The 25248-nt window shown below is 41.0% G+C and overlaps 1 protein-coding gene across 1 annotated transcript in view; it reads left to right on the forward strand.

Annotated features, from left to right (window-relative positions):
- crppa (CDP-L-ribitol pyrophosphorylase A) overlaps positions 1–25248 on the forward strand; it is a 47633-nt gene that overhangs the window by 2729 nt on the left and 19656 nt on the right. Inside the window, exons 3-9 of the mRNA XM_084356540.1 lie at positions 3228–3377; positions 8855–8959; positions 10342–10387; positions 12157–12254; positions 17960–18037; positions 18221–18313; positions 22571–22702. Coding sequence (XP_084212666.1) covers positions 3228–3377; positions 8855–8959; positions 10342–10387; positions 12157–12254; positions 17960–18037; positions 18221–18313; positions 22571–22702 — 702 coding nt within the window. The remainder of the gene's footprint in view (positions 1–3227; positions 3378–8854; positions 8960–10341; positions 10388–12156; positions 12255–17959; positions 18038–18220; positions 18314–22570; positions 22703–25248) is intronic.

The following is a 25248-nucleotide window of genomic DNA, read 5'->3' on the forward strand; positions in this document are numbered from 1 at the left end:
GAATTGGATCTTTTGCAAGCTGAAATCCCACCAACATTTGTTTCTTTCTGTTACATTACCTTTGGTCAAGTGAGAACATTTGTACCCAATACATGAGGGATGAAACCATTTATTAGTCAGTTACATAGAAGAAAACTGGCAAAAATTAATCAGCAACTAATTCTGTCAGTTGATCAACAGTTTGAATGATTTTCTAACAGGCAACATTGACAAATATTCTCTTGAATATTAAATATTCTAGAATTTTTCGCAGTTTTGTTTTATGTAGAGCTGCAGATAACAACTATTTTCATTACTGATCAATTGATTAATTGTCTGCGGTTGGTTAATTGACAGATGTCTAATTTTGTCATGCCAACAGTCTAAAACTCCAAAATATTCAATTAACTATAATATAAAACATGTTAAAGCAGTAAATCTTCATATTTAAGAAACTGAAACCTGCGAACGTTTGGCCTGGAAAAAGACTCATCATCAGCATCATTATCAAAATAGCAACAATGATTTTTCTGATGATCGACTAATCGATTGATGGACTAACCGTTGCACCTGTAGGATTATATTAAACTTGAGGTTTTAGACTGTTGGTCAGACAACACAAGACATTTGAAGACGTCAGCTTTGACTTTGGGAAACTGGGAAGTACATATGTTTCTATTTTTGGATGTTTTATAGAGCAAAAGAATTATTAATCATGAAAAATGTTTGCAGCTTAATCGAGATTTCCCACTTGGTAAGTCATGATGTGATGTAGGGCCATTTGATGCAATTATTTGTAATCGATGAGTTGTTTGGTTTATAAAATGTCAGAAAAATATCGATCAGCCCAAGCTGACGTCTTCAAATGTCTTTTTTTTGTCCACAACCCAAAGATACTCAGTTTACTGTCATAAAGAAGTAAAGGAACTAAAATATTCACATTAAAGAAGCTGGAATCAGAGAATTTTGACTTTTTTGTCTCAGAAATCACTCAAACCGATTTTATCAATTATCAAAATAGTTGTCCTATAATTTAAAGGTTGACGACGGATTAATTGATCAATCGTTGCAGGTCGAAGAAAACTTTTGTACACTTACAGGTTATAGAAATATTTCTTTAGCATGAAAATCAGAACTCAGTGGAAATTGGGTCTTTGCTCAGTGAAAACATTCATTTGTATGCAAATGGTCTTTCTCTCATCAGAAAACGTTCATAGTTCAGTACTGTAAATGTCGCAACTTGGAAATGATCATAAAGCTCTAACTGTAAATATGACTTAAAGATGTGTGGCCTCTCTGGATTGTCAGTGTTTCCAGTAGCACATACAGGCAGAATGCGTCGTGTTCAGAGACAGATCGTAATCCCTCCTCAAATAAAGGAAACAGCCCTAAAATGCCAGCAGTTCTTCATTCTTGGACATCGTCGTTGAAGCTAATTAAATGTCGACTGTAGCTCATACTTCATCTCTTCATGTGAATTTAGCTGAAAAACCAGAGAGGGTCGATTACAGCTCAGAGTGTAAACAACTCCATCACAGTTAGCTGCAGCCCCAGGAATCAAACCTTTCACCTGGTGGGATAAAGCGACGCGTCACTTCTGTTTGTGCGCCCTGTGGTTCGTTTGTCAGCGTGTAGTGTGAACATAAACAAACTGCACGTTCAGATACAACAAAGTGGAGTTTTCCAGATGGCTTCAGAGCAAAGAAGACAAGCAGTCCTTTTGATTGCACCTTTACCTTTCCATCGTCTCACAAAGTGTTTATCGGAGTGGCAGGCCCATCGCTCCCGCCGTTGGAGTTTATTTCATCAGCGGTAGATGGAAAACATTTGGGCCGGTTGCAGATTGGTCTCGTAATTACTCACGGCTGAGACTCGGAGAGGAGACTCTTGTTGAATGCAGGTCACACAGGTTGCGTAAAAAGCACGAGCTCCCTGACATAAGGCCAACATTGATTATGTGTTTCTGAGTGTGTGTGTCTGTGTGACGAACTTTCACAGCAGGCGGTCTGGTCTTCATTATCTAGCCAGAATCCACACTCATGGCAGAACGCCCGTCACCGCTGAGGAGCAGCAGATTAATTTTGATTTTAACAGCATGTGTAACACGCAGAACACATGTTTGCTTTCCTTTCATTTATTAGTTTCTCCTGCACACGCTCGCCGACTGTCTGCTCCTGCAAACGGCCGACAATCATAGCTGCAGTGGGATGAAAATATTATCTCTCGAAATTTTGATTATTTTGAGTTTCCGAGGGGAGGAGGTAGAAGCGGTGCGTGCTGCAGATGTGCTGGTTAAGATAGATTTATTGTTGCTGATGTGGCTGCTGACTCAAAGTATGATCAGGGAAATATTCTCTCTTAGAAATGTGCAGTTATGGCTGAACAGCCACCAAGATAATTTGACAAAGGCAAAAAAAATCTGGACTTTTTGTCCACAACCCAAAGAAACTCTGTTTACGGTCACAGAGGCACCAGAAAATAATCACATCTAAGAAACTGGAATAAGAGAATTATGATGTTTTTCTTAGAAATTACTCAAATTGACGAATCGATTATTAAAATAGTTGCTGATTAATGTTATAGTCGACGACTTATCTGTTAATCGTTGCAAATTAAATGGTAATCTTGATTTTCAGTCTTGATTTTATTAAAACAAAGAAGTTATTCCGTCTATTTGATCATTTTCATTCATCAAAAGCACAAAGAAGCGTCACCAGTTCCCCGGCTGACTGTATGTTAAAAACTGTGATATCAGATTTTACCAGGAACTCTGATTTTCCACGAGATGTTTTCTTGTCTGTTCCTCTCTCTGTAACCGTTCATCAGTGTAGTCGCGAACATTTGCTCAAATTTATGCATCTTGAAATTGATTCAATGCATGTTCATCACCTCATTTCATGCCGCCCTGTGTGTCTGCTCACTGCTATTTGAATAATTCCTATGACTCCACCTCTAAATGTCATTTCACAAAAACTAACGGCAGCATTCATCACATTCAGAGTAGAAACTGGGGTTTGTGCCCAGTGAAGGTGTTTGGAAAATACTCGTACTTGTTCAGCCATTCGATCCCCGTCCTGTTAAGAATATTACTGTCTAGACATTTCATTCTTCTGTATATATCTACGTATGAATCTGCCTGTAAACTATGAGATGCATGTTTTTATGATTTTTAGGGGTATCCGGGTATAATTTCTATGTTATGTTTTCAAACAAATGCTAAAGACTAAGTCCTCTTCTTTGTTTTTCAGGCAGCAGGAGCCATCAGGCCTCTTGTTTCCACGGTGATAGCCACCACATCAGAGGGCTACCTGGATCACTCTCTAGAACGAGCCAAGTACAGAGCCAGCGAGATGCCTCAGGGATTCACATATGATGTCATCTATCAAGCCTATCAGAGGGTAGAGTCGGGTCTTTATTTACCTACTTAACAAACAAGATGGCGTTCTTAGGGTGTGAATGTTGGAACGGGGGTGTTAATGAATGAATGGTATGGTCCCTCTCTCCCTTGTTACAAAAAAAACGTGTTGTTTTTTTTTGTCTTAATCCTGTGTCAAAAGAGAAAAACTTGTTTTGAAATATCTTAATCAATAATATTCTGAGGTAGACACATTATTTTTTCCGGAGCTGATAGCTGAAGTTGTGGAGGAGTGATACATCTCACTTCTTCCCGATCTCTGTTGAGAGCTGCACATGCATAGTACCGATCAGACAGCTGACAAAGGCTCAGACCACACGGCAGCCACAAACACAGGTTACTTTTTAATATCTTTTACTTCTGTTTCCTCTCTCTTTCAAACTCAGCGCTGACTGAACGAGACGGATTGAAAGATATTAACAAGCCAATGACCGTAAACCTCAGCACACGTCAGAGCATCGTGCCTGAAAAGGAGAGTAAATTAGCGTGTTGACCTGCAACTTGTGTTCACGTCACAGCTGAGCTGGAGGCAATAAATGCATGTGACTACTGCCTGGAGTAAATCCCCAATGTGTATTCACATTGCACACAAAAGCCAAATGTAAGTGGGTTTAAATGGGTTTTTCTGGCCAGTGTAGAGAGAGTATAAGAGGTCAGTGGCTGCAGTGAGTGTATTGTCAGTGTCAGTGAGAAGTAACACAAAGTACCACTGCAGCTTGTCCCTCTTCTGGCAGTCGTCCTCTTGACTTATTAAAAGTCTTTGTCCTGTTTCCTCACATGTAGTTAATCACAAACACAATCTGTTTGCACATTTGCACATTACGGATGTTTTCCTTTAGACATGATGTCTCTCTCTGTTTCTCACCCTCGTCCCTTTGCTGGTTTAAATTAAGGCTGAAAGTTAAATATTAACAAAATTAAAAAATAAGAAAATAAAACGTATTTTATTGCAGATACTTGATCGATGAATTTCTCCGTTACAGAGTTACACTTGCCATTTATTCTTCTTCTTTTTATACGTTGTTCCTTTAAAATTGCCACTAATTACCAGATCATTCTGTGTTACTGAAAAGGTCAAGCAGCAATCCTGGATTCACCCAAAGAGCATGAGACCAAAAGTCAGTGTGTAAAAACAACTCCTGCAGGCATGTGCTGTTCACTCCTGGTGTCAAATAATTGGCCAAAAAAATAATAAAAAAATCTCTCAAATCTTCTGACAGATTGAGATTTATGCTCTAAGAATTACAGCACTTAGATGACGGCGGCCTTTATGATTCTCATACATCATATCAGGCCTTCACAGTCCTTCATTGTTCAGCCGATGTGCCAGAACCTGCAGGCTTTCACTCTGAAGAGCTTGTGGCGTGGGTGCTATCATTTTCACTCGGCCTCGGCTGCGTCTGGGAAAGAAATGACACATTAATAATATTTTCAGCCACGCTGCAGCAGATTAGTCTGTGGAACAAAAATGAACAAAGGCTCAGTTGGAAAACTGGTGAAAAAGCACTGAAATTACATGGCACATTTAGGTGGATTTGGATTAATAGTCTGAGCAGTTGAGTGCGTTTTAATATGTCTACCTGAAAAATGGAAAGAATTCATCCGCTGACGTCAGCCGTAAATGTGTTGATTCTTCCCCTTAAAGTGAAGACTTGGCAGGCTAATCCAGGGCAACTTAATGCGAAACCTGAGCTGCAGAAGTTGACCTTATTTATTTTTCAGACACTTTTAGTTTGCTATTTCAACCTTGACTCCATTAGGCGGTTCTTCCGATCCGCCACGTCTTTCGAAGGACGCAGCAAGCTTTGAGCTAAGAGCTGAAGTATGCCTCCAATTGGAGCCCCGTTTGTCTGCAGTTATTTTTATTCCTGGCACATATGGATCTTCAGATTGCTCTGAGAGCTCTGTTGGCTTTGCCGTTGGCCTTTTTCAGCAAATGAGCTCACATTTGTGCCGCAATGTCAAACCAGTCGAGTTGAAAAAAATCAGGACGAACTGGGGAGGTCGCTGGAGAAAGAAGAGGTTTGGGGTCGTTGGAGTTTGTGTCGTTTTTTTTCTCCTCCTCTTCAACCTTTCAAAAAATAGGGGAAGTGTCAGGTTAGGACTGTAGGACATGCTCATGAAAAATCTGTGAGAGCTGCACATTTGTACCTGACATGCATTGAGAGTAGAAGAACTTAGGGCTGAAAAGACAAAGGGGGAGACACTTTATCCAGTCCCCAAGTGAAAGCTTTTGTACGGGGAGAAGAAGGTTGAATTACCTCAAGACCGAAAGCGAATTTCTGCTGTAATTTCCCTCTGTTCGGGTCTCCGGAATAAAAGACCCCTCTCTTTTTTATAGCTTGATAAAATATTACCCAGGTATTATCTCAGGTGGCATGGATTGGTCTTTGTAGTGTCTGTGGCCTTTTAAACCAAATGAGCTCATCGCCTCAATCCAAACTTCCATGTGATCTACACAAACTGAGCTTTCCCAGCAAGATGTTACTTGGTACAATAAAGTATATGACACATTATTTCAGGAAGAGAAATGACAGTCAGCAACACAAGATCTCTTTTTAAAGTTTTTAAAGTTTAAAGCTTCTCTAATCAATAGTTGCATATTAACAAAGGATCAATTGACTATGTGTAAAGTACAACAGAGAAGTTCCCCTCAGATCTATGCAGCATTTTAGCATCCGTCACTTCATTGTTTTGGTTTTCGGGTCCGTGACTGTTTTAGTTATAACTCTCTCATGACGTTCTTTCCAGGAGCTTTTTTCTGCAAATTGCTCTCATTAAAAAAAATCAGCCAAACGTCCTGCAGAAAACAGCAGACGGACAAAGTTAGCAACTAGCTGGTGGACATAGTGGAGCGCTTGGCAGCTGAAGGGCTCCCCCTCTCCGAGAAGTTGTTGGAGAAACTGAGCTTAAAGAGATTGAATACCGGACTCTCACTAATGAGAAAGCCTGACACGAGAGTCCAAATGAATCTTCATGTTTCTCCATATTTGATGGATGTGAATTTGCTGACATGCGAATGTTTTTGTGCTGACTACAATCAGCCAAACGGATTCTGAATATGGTTTTTACTTTTCAATGCATGAGAGGGACAGCTGGCAAGACCTTTGCATCAAGATACGCTTATTAATATTTTTATATACAAAATGGTGTGTAATGTAAGAGACATGGTGACAAAACCACATAAAGTATTGCACTAACTAACTAACTAACTAACTAACTCTAGCTTTCTGGTTTCACTTGGCTCAGTATTTCTTTTGTTGAATTGATTTGAGCATTTCTCTGAGCAGAGCTTTGTCCTGCACAAAAATATTTTTTTATTTAAACCCTTTGTATTTATTTCTCCCCTCGAACGTGACATTCTGCTGGTTCTGACAGACCTTCTCCTAATCCCTTTCTTAACATTTGCAGTCCAAGTCACGCATGTTTTTGTGTACAACACATTTTTTAAGGCAGTTTTCAGTCCATAAAAACATCACCATTGCATGTGTAAGACTTCCTTCCAATGAAATATACTAGAACCACATGTTTACCTACTAATGAGCCTTGGATCTGTTTTTTTGACAAACCATGGAAAATAAAGAACTGGAACAAACAATGTCAGATCTCTGCTGTTGAAAAGGGGCAGTTATGTAAAGATTGCTAGTTTCTGTTTGAGCATTTATTATAAAAAAATGTTAAAGTGAAAGTTAAAGTTTTTCTTTGTCATCCAGAACAAATAATTTCCAGTGGGATATAATGAGATTTCAGACAAAGTAGGAGCCGACAGGAGTCTGAACTAGATCCGGTTGTTCCACCCAGACGAACAATTTTCAAATGAAGTAAACATAAAGCAACTGTATAACCTCGTATGTGCAAGAGCCATTTGTGTAGCACTGACAGTTATACATGAAAACACCACGTCTTACAGAACAGTGTGGGAAAATGTCTTGTGACCTGATGAAACAAATGTTCTTAATACAGATAGATAAGAGCGTTACAGCGCCAACAGTCCATCAGCCAAAGAAAACAGATTCCTCTGAAGTGTCTGTTGAAAAATGTGGTGACGGCAGCACCATGTTCTGAGCCTGTTTTTCTTCTGTTGAAACTCCAGGCTGCAAATGAAAGAAGAATTTCATCTCTCAAGGATGCGACCATATGTTGAACAGAACCAAATTATCTGAGGAATGCCTGGACAGAAGAAGGGCCTCCTCGAACAAGTGCCAAATCAGACACTGACTTTTTTTCGCCTGAATACTGAAAATGTAGCACTTTTACATAACAAATTTCTAAAACCTAAATTGCGTTTGCGTGCTTTATGTCATAATCCTGTAGACCGATTGCCGTGAAATGTTAGAAGCACATTCAAACAAAAGAAAGGGACGTTAACCATGAACCTAAACTCCTACTTTTGGCTCTAATCATACCACTACAGTTTTATTCTTGATACTTTATTACCAGAAAGACAGGAATTTTAGCCATGCTGGTGGTGATATCGTAGTTGGAGGTTAAGGTTTGTGAGCGGGTGTCATAGTGATGTAACTGAAGAACATACCAGTGAATGAATAAAATAGTCTGTTTTGCACTTTCAGTAACAAGATTTTATTTGCCAAATGGAAAATCTACCTGCATTTGGAGCTTGAATCTGTGTGTGGCTGGTGGCCACAATCATAATGTCGAGGGGTCAGAGACCAATGACTGTCGGCCATCAGAGACGGACCGTTGGCATAGTCGGTATCAACGTTCATGGTGCTCAGAGGATGAATCCTACCGACTTCGGCAACCACTGACTTTTCCTTTAGAGCCACTGTGAGGTTGTCATGTAGTTTTTGAGTGAAATGTCTCAGCCACTGTTGGATGGATTGTCATGAAATGTTTGATTCATGGTCTCTTCAGGATGAATTGTGACAACTTTTGTGGTCCCCTAACTTTTCCTCTGGTGCCATTTCAGGTCTAAATTATAACATTTGCATCAGCCTCAGCTGTACTTTGGGATTATTGCTTATTAGCAAATGTTAGAATGGCAACACGCTAAGCTAGGATGAGGAAACGTTACACCTGCTGTTAGCATTGTCATTGTGAGCATAGTCGAAGCTCCACTAGCTGTGTTAACATCCAATAAAATACTAATTTTAAACACATTTTAGTAAATCTGCAAATAAAAATCCAAGTAAATGCTTGTTCCCATCCACTAATGTAATATGCAGCCTCACAGAGCTGTATCTTGTTCATCATTTAAGTCAGTTTGTCCTTAAACCATTTTAAAATGAAGGTTATGTGATGGGCAAAATGTATTCTTAGATACACACTATATTATACATTAATACTACATATATTTGACCGTAGGGACGTGAATGTAACAGGACATCCAGTTGGTGCAGTCCCGACACTGCAGTGGAGCAACACATTGTACCACAGTCCCGCTGACGGTTGTCAACACTTGTCCACAGCCTCTTCTCTCTGTTGTGTCCCCCTCTGCAGTGCACAGAGTCAGACTTTGAGTTTGGCACCGAGTGTCTTCATCTGGCTCTGCAGTACTGTGGCACCAACGCCAAGCTCGTCCAGGGTCCGCCAACACTGTGGAAGGTGAGCTCCGCCAGGGGCCTGCTTCGATTTGGGGATTTGGTGACATATTGGCGAGCGCCGCTGTGTGCCCTCTTTTTACTTTTATCATATGGGCACAAAGAAAGCTCATGAATTGAAAGTGAGGGGTGCTGGCAAAAGAGGAGGCAGTTATATATTGGATGTGACGTTCAAGATTAGCATGTAGAAATGAGTTTAATTGTAAATGTTATGTGTTTAACGTTCGATCAGATTATATAACTTCTTGCCTTAAACATTTAGTGCACCCAAATAACAAAAAGACATCTTTTCTTTGTTAAACTGAATGTTATCTTTCCATGAAGATAGTTTTGGTTTCATGTGCTGAGGTCTGGACTTTTTTGTGTCCAACTCAATATAATAGACGTAGACAGAATTATATTTGTTGTGTTCAAAGGCTTGGACAAGGACATTTTAACAATATTTGGAGACCAACTTGTCCTTTCAGAAGCAATGCCTTGGTTACTCTGAATAACTCTTAAAATAACATTTTGCTTGTGATGAATATAAAGTCATGGCCCCACTCCACAGATGGGTTGTCACATGAATTGTTAGCTATGATTTTTCCCTTCTTCCCTTTCAACAAACTAATTCCAGTAACTGTGGAGACAAAACATCTGAATCTGGAACTAAACATCACCTTTGTGCTTTTTCTTTGTCATTTATGATAGTTAATGAAAAGTCTTTGGGTTTGGACTGTTGGTGTAACAAAAGAAGCGATTTGAAGACTTCACTTTGGGCTCTGAGAAGTTATGATGAGCTTTTTTTCCACAATGTTTTGACATTTTATAGACTAAACGATTAATCTTGAAAATAACCAGCAGATTTCTCTATCATGACAGAAATTCTTACTTGTAACCGGAGCTGCTTCTCCCTCACTTCTTCTGCAGGAACCATTAAGATTTGCCAAATTTGTCTGATAATGGATTAAAAAGAAAACTATGGCTGCAATTCAGATGCAACTTTCACATGTGGGAAAAAAACAGTTTTTTGGCACTAGTAGCTCAGTTTAGACCCTTGTACCTCCGGTCACATCTTCAGGTCTTACGGGAGAATCACGCTATTAAATTGTTTCATTTGAATATTTCTGTAGACTTGAAGAGGCAAAACTATATTGTTCTCAAAGAAAAGCCAAGATTATAGAAAAGTCATTTAACTTTGTGTTGCAGAATTAGGTTTTTATTATTTCTTATTTCCTGTTAATCATCTCAAGACAACTTGGGAACCATTGGTCTAGAGTAACTGAGACGCCCTTTTTCAGAGGCAAATGACTCAAAATCTTGCACATAAAAAAACTTGCTGCCTCACCTCTTTAAATAAACAGTTCTTTTTGGGGGAACTGATCCTTTAATTTATTTTGCCTTCAGGTAACCTACAAAAGAGACCTGGCTGCTGCAGAGTCCATTATCAAAGGTGAGTCACCTCCATTCATTATTTCCTGTATGTACTAATGTACTGTGTATAGTGGACCTTCTCTTGTGTCCATGCAGACATGTAGACATGAAAGTCTTCTCAGGCAGGTTGAATGTTCAGAAACGAGCAGTGTGAGAATTTATCGTCTCATTTTGTTGTTGTTTGAGTCAGATTTGAAGAGAATGAACCAAAATGGCTCCTCACCGTCCTCAGAAGGAGACATTCTTTGCAGCATTGTTCAGCTTGGTTGGAACAGGACGGCTTAAGCAGTCTGAATACTACGGCGAGCAAGTCAGGACAAGGGAGACTATCACAATCAGAGACGTGGAAATAAACACAGCCCTATATTTCACCCCACAAGCACCTGGACCAACAATTACCTGTTTGATGATGACATAAGGTGCACGGTGATTATTCCCAGAGCCTCTGATGTGAATGAATTCATTGTGTGTTTTTTTTTGCAGCGGACGTGGAAGAAAGTTCTCACATCTGTCAGTACGACAAACTGTCAAGTGTTTCAGTTTGTGTGTGTTTGTGTTTCTGTGTGCTCAAACATACTTACAGCACATACACACCACTGTGAGTATATGTGTGTGCAGGCTTACATGTGTGTATCCTGGTTAAATGTGTGTGTTTGTGTGGACACTTATAAATCCATTTTTCAAAAGGAGCCTTTTAAGTGAGGAGCTCTGTTGTTTTTGCAGACGTGGCTGTGATGAGTTGATGTTGTCATTTTAACTTAACGTTATTGACCATGAACTTACAATTTTATTGAAGACTTGAAAAGGAGGAGTAGCTATTTCTAGCGCCCTGGTTCTGGTTTACCTTACAAGGCAGCTGGATTGGCGCGGTCAGATGATCGCGTGATCTCGCAACTCTGTCTCGCCAGGCCTCAAACTATGCTCTTGTGGCCGAACTCACAGTGGTTTGAACAAATCAATGTCGTATGAAGAGCTACTGGCAGCCACTGGCATGTTGTAAATGTGATGACCAGTGAGAGAAGCGATTTTTCATTCGAAAACAACAGTGGCGGTGGTGAAAGAGGTCAGCACAGATGTTGCTATTTGCATCAGTTTTATCAGAACTGGAGAGTGTTTTTCATGGAAAGAAGAGCAAAGTCGGGCACTGAAGGCTTTTCTTGATGGAAAAGATGCATTCGCTCGAGAGTTTGATTTACTAACTGGCGCCACAGGTGGTAGTGTTCTCCAACTGTTGATGTGATTGTTTGAAGTTTGCCCGTGATAGATGGCGATAGACAAGTGGTTTGGTGAATCACCTGCAAAGTATTTATTGAAAATGCCCATCCCTTTTCCAAAGTGTTTCAGAGGGCGACTTCCCAGATGGTTCTGTGTAACAAACCATCTGATGCATCTGGTTAGGTTCCAGTTACTTCTACCTACCACTGGCGTATAATTTATTTTCCATCGAGGTGAATGATCAGCCAAAACAGGTGCAGGAGACTGTAGAAAGCATTGACAGTCTCTGTGATGTCCTGCATAGGTTTCTGAAGAGCCATAGTGAATCTCAGCGTGGTGGCTGTGGCAGTTACCATCTTGGCAGTGCCTGACTCCACCAATAGGCAAACAGGTAGAGGGTGGATGAAACTAAGGTGGAGCTGAATGAGGCATGGTTGCTATACGACAAACTTCTTGCGAACAGCACTTGTGTGAAGAGTGTATTCAGTTCATTATTCACGTATAGCTAGTTTGTGTTCATACAATTAAGTTCTCTCACAGGAGTTTTCAACCACTCACGTCTTTCTCTTTCAGAGACTCTGTCGCAGTCGGCCTGTGTTATCACAGGTGGATCTGCACATGCTGTGACGCTGGCTGATGGCCTCCAGAAGGCTGTCGGAGCTCTCCACATGGTAAGAACGGGACAGTCACAGATGATTAAAATGTTGGTTGGTTGTGTTGACGACAGCAATACTGAAGATCCCCATGAGTTTTCCATTTTTATTTTCCTCTATCTCTCCGTCCCGATACCTCCAATCCCCTCTCAAACTCAATGTGAGCTCCACTTGGGTGGCCCCGTGGTGAGACTTGCCATCTGCGGTCAGACCTCTAATGGAGCCTGTCTGAGACATCCACTCTCTGCAACTTTCCTCCTCCTCATTATCTCCCTCCATCCCCGACCTCCACCTCTCACTCCCCTGCATGCAGGAGAGCAGATGGCAGTCATATTTCCTGTACCGGGGGGAGTTCGCTTGATTAATCGAGTGTTTAGTGATGAGTTCTTACCTCCTCCTCCTCATCCTGCTATCGCCTCTGCTCCCTCCGACTTGACAAGCTCCCAGTTTCAGCCCACAGTTCATATTCCTCTCTTTCACTTTGAATCTTTTTTGGGCACATCAGATTCCCATGTTGCAAACATCCTCCACTTAATTTGTAAAATTGCTCCTAATAGACAATGGAAAACAGCATCCATATGCAAAACAGTGAATGAGTGACAGTCTGAGATATTCAGTCAGACAGCACAGACCACGCAGAGGCTCCATATGTGAAGTCCTCTCCTTTACTTTAACAACTGTTGGGTTTCCCTTGAGCGAGCCACGTAACCACTAACTCAGGCAGCCTTCAGTCTTTCTTTAAAAAGAAGAAAGAAGAACGGATGTCACAAAAATAAGCTTTGTGACTACAAGTGCACATGCGACGGCAGGTTTGTCAGACAGAATAGCTTTTGTGCAAAAGCTTTAAAGCAAGAAAGTGAAGATCAAGTTATGATGGTCACAAAGCAAAATGCAATCTGAATTTGAGACAAACAAATTAACCGCACAGTTCAGGTGATCGGATGCAGGAGGGTCACCTGGGAGGGAAGAACGTGTTCGGCTAGGGGAGGACGACATAATATCATGAATGCCTGTACAGTGTTATTTCAACAAATGCTGCCTCTGTGTAGCTTCTGTTTTTGTTTTGTCAAAGGAATACTCGACAGAAAATACAGAAAGAGTGTCTCAAGTGGATTAAGCTGAAAGAGTAGTATGAGAAGCATTACAGCTTGACCTTGTTTCTATAAAACAGTGTCCTGTTCCAGCTATTGTCCAGCTACTAAAGTCCAGAGAGAAGAGAAGAGAGGAGTTGATAAAAAATATCGATATGCTTGTTGAGTCACCTTCAAAAATGTTGTGAGCTCACAGAAAGTGAAGCAGCAGCAAGTGTTTTGTGGCCTGACGTGACTCAGGCAGAAATGTTCAGAGACGAGGTGATAGTTGCATTCACGTCCGCTGAAGGTCTTCCTCACTCTCTGACGTCTCACCTGATGTTTCCCCAGAAGTTTTAGCAACAGGCGACAAAATGAAACTCACCATTACACTGAATAAAATGACACATTTATGGGATAATGTAAGTACACAGCAAATCAAAGATCTAGTCGTTTTTAGTCAGAAATGTAACGTATTATACCTTAAATTATGAAACCAAATCTATACTCTTGACTGAAAGGGGCTTGTTGCGCACTCCTGTATGTAGTGAAAACATACTAACGATATAAACCATGAAACCAGACCAGAGTCAGGCCTCACAAGTGAAGATGGATCACTTGGATGGATCACAGACTGTACTGGTGCTTATCATATAGTGTCCATCCCCTTGCATATATTTTATTCCCACCGCCTATTACTCTTCTCGAGAGCAGACACCCAGGCTGACAAATTGCCCACACATGGCTTCATGTGAAGAAACATGTGTCCTGGATCATCCTGATGTGTATATATGTTCCCTGGATGTAGCTGCTGACAGTGGAAGGGGGCGGCAGAGCACACCGCATTACGTCTTTCCATGTTCCACCGTGATCCAAATGGTCCATCCTCCTTTAAACTCGCTCCAAGTCCTTCATCAGCTGGTGTCAAACGGGCGGATCTCACTGTCTGGTGCTGGACCGGGCCCCAAAGACGGATTGGGGTCGGTATCAGTCTTCTTGGATCGGCTGATTGGAGCCATTCCCGTCTATGCTCAGGTGGCCGGTGGGGCCGTGTTTTTCCGGTGCGCGTGTTTCGGAACCAGATACATCCTTTTCAAGGAGTTGGGAGGGAGGAGGAATGGAGGGGGAGATGAAAGACGAGGGGAGGAAGCGGAAGATGAAGAATTACCTTTGTCCCGGTGCCATTACCTGAATCTAATACAGGGATAAGCATGGATGGGCTGCCCAAGCTCAGCTGAAAACTCACAGTGTGGCGCAGTGTGTGTTTGTGTCCAGGTGGAGGATTTGGCAGCATGTGTGAGTAAGAGGACGACACTCACAGTAAGATTGTGATGCTGTGGTTGCTCTCAGCAGGATGTTGTTGTCTGAGAGATGCTGTTTAAATACAGGCTTACAAAGTAAAAGAAAAAACTGTCAGTTGATGTGAAATTTAGATAAAAGTGATTCTCATGACATCACCACGTTTCCAGAGGACGCCCCTCTCATACCCAATCATGTTACCATCACCTGTTATCAGTGAACTTGTTTACCTGTGGAACGATCCAAACAGGTGTTTTTGGAGCTTTCCACATCTTTCCCAGTCTTTTGTTGCTCCTGTCACAACTTAGTTGAAACATGTTACAGGCATCAAATTCAGAATAAGTAGATATTTACAAAAATCCGTGAAGCTGAAGAGGTGAAACACCAAATATATTGTCTTTGTACTGTTATCAAGTGTATAGGTAAAAACAGCCATTAGCAAATCATCACACTCTTTTTCATTTGTTACACAGCGTTTCAACAAAGATTTTCAACCTTTATTTAACCTGGGAAGTATCATCGAATGTCATTGTTCAGTCAGTACAACCATTTTAACTTTTGACCACCGAGCATCTTCCCCGGTGCAGTTGGGGGTTAAGGGTGTTGCTCAAGGGCAACTCGGTGGTATAAATGAAAGATATTTATAAGATATTTACCATAAATACCACAAATGATCTCATTCAGCCTTTTCACACTGGACAAAAAACCTTCCAACACTCACTAATATCTACATTTTGGCTGAATGTAAACTGTTTGATCGGCTGCTGCTTAGTAGCTGAAAACCAGACGTGCTCCTTAATAACCACAGATTATAATTGTGGTCAGGTAGTTATCTGAAAGTGTAAATGTTGTGACGATTGTGAATCAACACGTTACATTGTCAGATCTCTAGTTTCAGTTACAGTTACAAAACAGTGCCAAGAGTCCTTTGCCTACAAATTTCAGTGTCAAAGCTCTAATTCATGACCACATTTCAAGCATTACTGTGTTATTGTGTCTCCATACATTTGTCAAAATGTTTCATAAACTTAGAAAAGGGAAATGTAGAAAAGAAGTATCACAAATGTAATATTCACACGTACCAGTATGTCACACATCCTAAATATCTGTGTAGACATGAAAACTCTGATTTCCTCTCTACGAGTTCCTTCACGTCGAACTCATCTTGTGCAGTCAGCCTATATCCTGCTTTAACCTTGTTACATAAATATAAGCCATCAATTATTCAAACATTTGGCTTCAGTGAATTTGGAACAAAGGTGCTCATGAAACATTTACTCGTCTGGGTTTAGCTTAAGTACATAAACGAGAAATGAAGTATTTCATTTAAGAACCAGGCCAACTCACCTCTTCTGCGCTCTCGTCCTTATCGCTAATCCTTTTATGTTGATGTATGATAATATTTCATATCCGGCCCAGATCAAAGACAGTCCTCAGACTCATGTATCAACTCAAAGAGGGTTTTTAATGATTAACCTCGACCTATAAATGGGCCGTCATTAAGACGGAGAGCAAAGAGTTGCACCACGGCAGAGAGCTTTTCTTGTCTGTCAGCCACTGATGATAAGTGATGCGTTTTGATTTGTGCTCGCAATTTACAAAAGTTTACTCAGCAAATGTTTTTTATGAGTACAGACTTGACCTTTAAATGAGGTGACTGTACGGCAGTAGTAAGTGTTGCTGTAGCTGCTGTTAGTTTCCCATCTTGATGCCAAAACAGGCTCAAATATAAAGTAAAGTTAATACAGCAGATATGATGATTTCCCCTCTTGGCCCACGATTGCTCTAATCTTTCTCTCCCCTATTATTAAAATCTGTCAATGCTGCTCTCGTCTGCCAAGAAACTGACATCGTAACATTAAAATCTTTATCGCCCATTTTTAGGATGGTAATGCTGGTCTGTCTTTTGGTCTGTTCGGTCCACAAATTCATAGCTCCCAGAGGATGAAGCCACCCAACTTTGGCGATCCTCTAACTTTATCCTCTAACTTTGTGTTACAGCTCAATTTCACTGGCCCAAATGTAACCATGGATACCCAAATACTAAGATAAGATGGATAAGATAAGATAGACTTTTATTAATCCTGAAGGAAACTCTTGTGCCAGAGATTACTACAAAAATTTGCAGTACAATATAGAAGAAATTAAGGAGTAAATGCAGAAACCAGTGCAGGTTTAGGGCTTAAAGTTTAATTTAAGTTTAATTTTTAAACCCTGTTGTTTTAAATAAGACCAATCCTCATTAAAATTATTGACATTTAGTCTTTTCCTTAACGTGTTTAGGATATTTAATTCATTAAAGCGGGTCTTTCACTGCTGTGCTGAGCTGAGCTCCGAAGCGTTGTTTTCCCCGTGTCCTCCGAGTGGTTTGGTCATCGAGCCTCTGTGGAGTCTCGGTTCTCCAGGCCATCCCCAAATTTAAGTAAACATTCCTACTCTGGGATTTCATGCCCAACCTGGTTTAGATCATGCCAATTTTTTCAAACCCTGCTAATCTACATTTCGGACTGAAATGATTTTCCTCCTGAAGCCATGGGCAGTTATCTTTCAAGAGCAATTAACCCTCCAACATATGTTTCCGATATCCATTTCACATTTCCAATTACTTTCTGTTATTTTAATGGGTAGAACAACTGTGTCCCGGTGCCAGACTCTGGATGTTTATTTCCGTGTTTATTTCCTATGTGTGTGAAATCGTAGTACCAGGCTGTAATTAGAGGCATAACAACAAACATGAATATGAAACGGACATGGTGGACACGGTGAGCTATCGTATTGCCTCATCACACTCGTATGCCAAGGCTGAAGCTGAATGGAAAGATCGGGACCTAAATGTCCTGGTTCTTTGAGCAAAAAAGCTTTTACGATTCTTGGCTGTAGTCGGCCTTTGACTCAATTTGCAGTGTAATGAAATTCAAGTTGGCTTGTGTCTGATCGCTGTCCCCAGCTTTTGCATATGTCAGAATTTTCCTGCCAGTTCAGACGTATAAAGGAGCCCAGAAATGGTTTCTTTTTTAAAAAATCCCTCTCCATTTGTTCTAATAAGCTCCTGAATACAGTCGATGGAAATAAGCCACTCAAATACGTACTCCCTGAGTTTTTTGTTTTTTTTCTAATCATAAAATCTTTCGAAGCAGGAAAACAGGTGGTTTGTTCTCTCACACTAATAATTGAAGAAGTGGCTGAAACAGAAACCAGAAGGCTCCTGACCTCTGAGCACTGAAGTCAATCAGTCACTCAGCATCAGATGCATCAGGACCCTGGTACTGCAGCACTTGCTTTAAGCGTTATCACTCAGGATCCTTTTAACAAGCACAACTGAATATTTAACATCAGGCTATCTCTTTCTTACAGGAGCTGGATGTCGTCCCAGATCTGATGGGAGAAAACACCGGATATCTACTGAAGGAGTGGAACTTCATTCAGATTTCTGTGAGTTCCTGCTTTAGCTACGACTTTTCTGAAAAATGTCTGTGTAAATATTCATGATCTGGTCTGGCTGTAGGAGTGTGTAGATTTTAGATTAAAAGCTTGGAGCACACTTCTTATCTTGCTGCTCATCATAGAGAAAAATTCCATCTATGCTGAAAAGGTTTTGATTTCCTTTGTCCCCAGGACAATCGTTCTAGCCTGTCTGAAGTGGAGGACTTGCTGAAGGATTTGGAAGCAGCGAATCGAGCTCTACTCCATCCGCAGGTTGTCATTTGGGTGAGTTCGCACAAGGATACTGCAGACATTGTTTTAAAAAGCAAGCTAGCCAGCCCTGTCATTGTCCCAAGATCAATATCAAAAACAAAAAACGATAGAGCATGTGTACTGTCGGCCACAGCCTGAAGTAGCGATAAAATGGGTTAATAATAAACTTTATTAATAAAGCACCTATAAAAACAGAGTTTACAAAGTGCTTTGACAAACAGGCAAAAGCAGGAAATCGCTCCTGTTCGGAGGGACAGGGAACTTCTTGCAGCTTGTGGATTCTAGACATAAAAACATTATTTGTATTTGTGAACGGGACAGTTTGTCCTTATATGAGGAGTGCGAAGTGCCAAAAAAAATACATCTGGAAAACTCAAAACAGTGTTTCTATCCAGAACTCATGAACCAGTTGCGTATAATAAATAATCATAATAGATAATCCACAGACTTTGTTGTGAGCAGTTTTATGTAGGGACTACAGTATTTTGTAGTTCCCACAGTTTCTAGTTAAACTATATTCCAGAGAAAGCAGACACTTCTGTGGCGATGTCTCCAAACTTTGGCACCTCACACCAAAACAATCTAAGATGTTCTGTTATTGACCTCCCTTGGGAGATCAATGGGAGATCTAGATGGATAAAAAGCGCTACAGGTAAGCGGAACATGAATATTTGTACCAAATGTCAAGACAAATGCATCCAAATCTTGTTGGATGGTTGCTCAAAACCACAAAAGTGAACCTCGCTGTGGCTTTAGATGGAAAGTCAGGGGATCAAAGTCTGTAGGATACGTCATCTGGAGATCATGAATGTCTGGACACAATTTCATGGCTATCCATCCAATAGAGATGAGATATTTCAGACTGGACCACAGTCTCTGTTAGAGTGGCCAAAAAGCCACCTGAGATTTGATGTCCAAGTGTGTCCCACACTCCCATCACTCCTGTTTCCATTCCTTGCTCTGAGTTGGCAGCTCACCACTGAAGAAGACTGAAAGCGTAGATGTTTGGAGAACACTCATTTCTTGATTATAAAGACAGTTTTTAACCTGGACAAATGGATCAGTGCCATGATTCATCTTAGCGATGACGCCAACAGAACCAGGAAAGCCAGCTTTCCAATCTGTGATGTGTGTTTTAACCAAACCCCTCCCCCCAACAACTCCAGTTTAATCCGCGCAAACGTCACACTCATTACTAATTTAAACCACTGCCTTGATTTGTTGTAGGCACACTGACCTTTCAGGAAAGCTGTAAGTCAACAAACTGCACGATACATCAGAACAGGATCGACTGTCTTCGTCACGCCAGAATAAATGCGTCTGTGAAAATCTTGTGCTCATTGCTTTTCATTCTGCTCGTTCTGCTGTGTATCTATGTACTATGAAAATATCTGGTGGAGCAGGCTGCATCAGGTTTTTATCAGACCTGGATTCTCCTTGAACATCGTCCCAGAAGTCAATAAGTGTATAAAGAGCTACTGTTGGTCTGTGTGTTTAACATCTCTGTATCATTTCCCACACTAGGAATGAACTTTTCTTTTCATGTTCTTGAAAACAGACATCTGGCACTGAACAGATTCAGTTTCTTTAAGATACATGTGCTACAGGCCGGGCCAAGCCAAGCCTTTCCCCGGTTCGTCCGCTTGTTAAAACCTCACCTGTAGTCCACCTCGGGTACCTTGATGAACTCTGTAGCTGTTTGGAAACCCTACACCTCCCAGGAGAGCCGGCTTCAAAACACACACATCTAACAGAGTATCACTGACCTGAGAACTCAACAGGAAAAATATAAAACAAACAAATCCAATCTGAACCAAGAAACTTTTGCAAAAAGGTCCTGTTTATCCTCTTTTAATTTGGAAAATTGACCTGCTCAACAAGTACTCGGATAAAGTGCCAAAACATTTCCAGATAATACGGAAAGAAATAAACTCACGGAGGCCGACAGTCTCAATCACTGCGATGTCATGCAGCATTACTCCACTAAAGCCCCTGCTCGTATTTGTGTGAGTTGTACTAGGTTTTCAATAAAGACTGGAACACACACACACACACACACACATACACACACACACACTCTCACGAACACACACAAACACAAGGTTGTATTTCTTACCCTCACCGTAACCAGCATAACTTTCATAACCCTAACCTTAAACCAAGTAATTCACATGTGAAAACACACACACACACACACACACACACACACACACACACACACACACACACACACACACACACACACACACACACACACACACACACACGTAAACAGTCTGAAGCCTGGCTTTAGAGGAGCAGACTTTCTGCCAGTTCACACAATTCTCGCTGTCGACATGTTTATATTCTATTCTACTCCATATTATTTATTTATTTTGCTTTCTGTTAATTATTTATCTATATTATTTCTTTATATAATATGTTTTATTTTGTTTTGTTTTGTTTTTTTACTACTATATTCTCTCTACTGGCTCTCCTCTCCTTTCTGTTTTCTTTCTATCGCCTGCATTATCTGTTCACTTGGTCAGCGGTACATTTTATAAAACACACCTCACGTTCAGGATATTTTCACCGGCAGTTTTGTTATCATAACAGCAGGTCAGCTGTGTGTGTAGGAAGCTTGTTAAGTATGTAACAGATCAAAAGCGACATGAACCAAACGGCATTGCAACAAGTTTGTCCAAAACAACGACATAAGTAGGCCCGCATTAAATAGGAGAGGTCACATCACAATCTGTGAATATACAGGAGGGATACCAGAAAATGTCTGTCTCTCTCTCTCTGTCTGCAGAGGATGTGTGATTGACAGTAGACGGGAGGGGAAGAGCGAGGGTGGATTGTCTGCTAGTTAATCGATCACAGATGGCGTCGTTCTCGCCTGTAAAATGCTTAAATAGAACTTCAAATATACTCGGGCGGCATTAATATATACGTGGGAGGTCCGCCCAGGTAAACTGTATGTGTGGGAAACACTGGTTATTGAGCTTGAAATTTTCATCCAATTATAGCGAAACAAAGTTCCTGATGTCAAACCCAAGGAAGGTTTAAGGTTTGACGTCAAGAAGGTTGATTGGATTGGTTGTCCATCATTTTACAGACTAATGTTTAAATTCCTGCTTTTTTTTTTTCTTTTTTAAACCCAAACCAAAACCAACCATTAGTGTAACTGATCACACACTTCTCGCTCCGTGACTAACCTGATTTCATGGTCACGTTTGATGTGTCTGAACTGGGAAGTTGTGACTCCCAGAAACATGAAGCAGCCGCCGAGTTTCACGGCTCTAAGTGATGAGGCACCAAAGTTTATTCCCATCTTTGTTTGGCCGGGGGTACTTATTGGTTTGCACACATACCCTCGTTATTAATCACAGGTCTGATCACATGGTAGTGATCAGTGGAGGGATAATAGGGTTTGAAGTGTAGCTGATGGCTTCGAGGGCAGAGAAGCCCTCAAACGGTCTGTGAAAATGAGGCCTTGAGCAAAGAATGAACCTCATGTTGTTGATAGACACCTTATGTCTTGTGTTGTTAGGTGTCATAAATCTTTGTCTTTATTTTTTTTTTATTGTCACTCAAATTCACCTGACAGGTAATGGAAACAGGGCACCTGTGGCATCAGTGTATCAGTAAACTCGTATGAACTAGTGGCCTGGAGGTTTAACACCTGCAAATGTGCTGAACAATCAGTCTTCACATTGAACTTCACCGGTTGACAGCAAACGTCTGATTGATATTCAAGTGTAAGTGTAATAATTACATGTTTAGAGCAGATGTCTTGACACATTTGAAACGATTCTCCCGATTAATGCGTCTTACTGTTGCAGTTTTTAAGGATGTATGACAAAATAATTGCAGTGAATAAATCTTGAGTGAAGTTTCTGTCAGCAGGTCAGTTGTGGAATCAGCTTAGCTTTGGATATTTTTAAGGATGACACGGTAACGTGAACCGATGTGTCTGGATTATGCTGCTCTAATTGGAGAAAATAAACCCCAGAGGGCCTAAAGATTAACAACCGGATTATAGAGTCATAATATCCTCAGACAGGACTGTGTATCAAGCTACCTCTGTTTACTTTCAGCAGAGCAGAACTCATCTTCTCTGAACACCGCTTTAAACAAACAGGCCTATAGAGTTGCAACATGTTTAAACGACTGCTTGAACAATGAGCAGTAATTGCTCCAAAAAAGGGGTATGATTGCTGTTCTGGTAAGAGATCCTCACTATTGGCAAGCTTTTCTGATTGGGTGCGGTGGCCTTTGTTTTGATAGGTGCATTTGAGCGCTTCAGATGAGCCGTCCATCAGCGGGACAGTGGCAGAGCCAGCAGCCATCATGGACCTGGCCTCAGCAGCCAAGCTCCGAAATATTCTCCTCTACGGCATCCAGGTTCATCAGTCAAAGGTAAGCTCTTAGTCTTTCTCTGTCTTCTTCGTGTTTATATTTTATGTCTTCCTAAAATGAGCGCAGAGTTCCTGTGCTGTGGATGCATGTTCGAAAGAGGCCAAACAAAACAGAATGGGAAATGTCTTTCAAGTGTCTCCTTCCAATGTCTTGTCTTGCTTTTATGCTTCAGGCAAGGTTGCTGTCTTTTATCACACATCTTTATGTGCGAGTTTGTGCACACTTTTGGACAGGCTTTTCCTTTTCTTTTTTTTTTATGTGCAAGCAGGATGTCAACTTTTCACCTTCCACAATGTGTGTAGTGCAGTATTGTTTCACCTGAATGTCAGAGGACTGAAAGGATGCAGAGGTGCTTTAGGTCTAAAGCAGACATGTGACAAGACTTTTGGTCCAAGTCTCAAGCAAGTCTTTTTTTTTTGTTGGGCATGTCAAATCAAGGCAAGTCATTAGTTAAGCTATATCAAGTCCTAAATCAAGTCGTCCCACACAGATAAAATTACACCAAAAATTAAAAAATTGCCAGCAAGCTGACCTGTTCTTTTTTATTCACAATTTCCTCTTTTTCAGCACTGATTTTCTCTCTCTGGTGTTAATGGGTTGTGCTTGTGTTTTTTTTACGGTTAATTTGTAAAATAATCGGCCAGCGGTGGAGCTGATGCAACAGATTTTGCGCTGTAGTTGCCCCAGTAAACTCATTGGGTAGAGCAAACAGGCTAAGTGGCGGAGCAGCGGCAGGGCAGCCTGTGCTGCAGACAGACAGCCTGTCCGCTCTGTCTAACGAGCCCAGAGTTTCTCCTGCAGCGAAGAGTGGCTACAGAGGATGAGTGACCTTGAGATGAGCAGAAGAAGACCGGGACAGAGGCCGAAAAGTTTGGCGTGTTTACCAGCGAATAACTTTATAAAAGTTTATATATTTCTTAATTTCTTCTACAGCAAAGAAAATATCTCCTCCCTATCACTTTAAGACTGTAAAATACTGACAGTCAGACTAAATATAACCTAAAAAACTAAACTGGAAACATAAAATGAACATAGAGAAGTCATTTCACCAATCGTATCTGAAGTCAAGTCAAGTCAAGTCAAGTCATGAGTCTTTCACTTCCAAATCCAAGACAAGTTTCAAGTCATTTTTTTCTGTCAAGTTGCAAGTCATCAAAACACTGACTCAAGTTGAATCACAATGACTCTAGTCCACATCTCTGGTCAACCACTGCATGTGTAAGCCGAACCTCCAGGGTTAAGCTGTGTCATGGGACTCCACTGCGAGTGCCCGCCAAGTGTGCGCTGGAGTCATCAGGCTGGATGTGGTTGCCCTGAAATCCATAACTGACTCCTCAGTAATCACAGGATTATATAAAGTGGAATTATTCATCCAGCACAATGACAAACGTAAGGATTCATGCTACCAAAGCTGTCAAGTCCAATCACAACTTTTGGGCCAGAGATGCAGGGAAACCTAAGACAAATGTTGAATATTCATGGCGTTGTTGGCCTTAAACATGACATCCATCATGATTTATGTCGATGAGTGGCTGCAGCAGTGTGATAAATGAGGTTTCTTGGCAGCCGCATCTCTTCACAAATCATTTGTCTGTGCCTCCGGCAAGGGGATGTTTGTGCAGGTTGGGTTTATTCACTCCTGCAGAAAGAAAACGATGAGCTGAAGGAAGGGGCCCGGTCTTCTGCGGCCAAAGACTCGGCATCATTCGTCGGTTCCTTGACGTCACGAGCGCCGCCTAATTAAAACGAGATGCTCAGTTTTCTCGATGGTGAAGCATGCTATTTGCTGCTGGCCCACATATGAGTTTGATTCAGCTATCGGATGTTGGACATCATGGTTTTCCCCTGAATTATGGAGACTAATGCTGTTAATTAGTCATCCTGCTTCGACTCCTCAGAGAGAACAGAGAGAAGGGGAAGGGAGTGGACGGAGATAATGCATGTTTCACCATGATAAAATACTCTTCGTTATGAGATAGTGGAACAGCAGAATACAGAATCTATAAATCATTGTTAGCGTTTTGTTATAATAAGAATAATTCTTCCCAGATGGCCTTATTGTCGAGATGCCTGCCAACACTTCCTCTGCTGGCTGCACAGTATATATGAATATTGCTCACAAATTCTAAGTTTCTTTTATTTCTTTGGCTTTAAAAAAAAAGATCTGACAGCAGGCGACAATGCACACATAGTGAACATTTTCAGGCAATCAATCAAGCTGGATTATTGGAAGATGCTTTAAATCTGTGTGGGTGGCTTGTAGTACTTACAAATGATTTTCTTCTATTGTGTTTTTTTCCTCAGTGTTTGTTGCCTTAACTAAAACATGAAAAAAACTACCCTCTGAAACTCACAAACATCCACAATGGCACTTTGATTATATGACCAATTATGTAACTGAGTACCAGGCACAAATCAGGATTGTTTGCTATAAAATGTTCAACATCCAGAGGATGATATTTTAGCTTGGTCACATGAAGATCTGTCCTGCTGTGTTTTCCCCACAATAAAACGGCCTGGATTACATTTTCTGTTCCCTTGCAGAA

This window comes from Pagrus pagrus, assembly GCF_965226575.1.
Source record: "Pagrus pagrus genome assembly, chromosome: 7".
NCBI lineage: Eukaryota > Metazoa > Chordata > Actinopteri > Spariformes > Sparidae > Pagrus > Pagrus pagrus.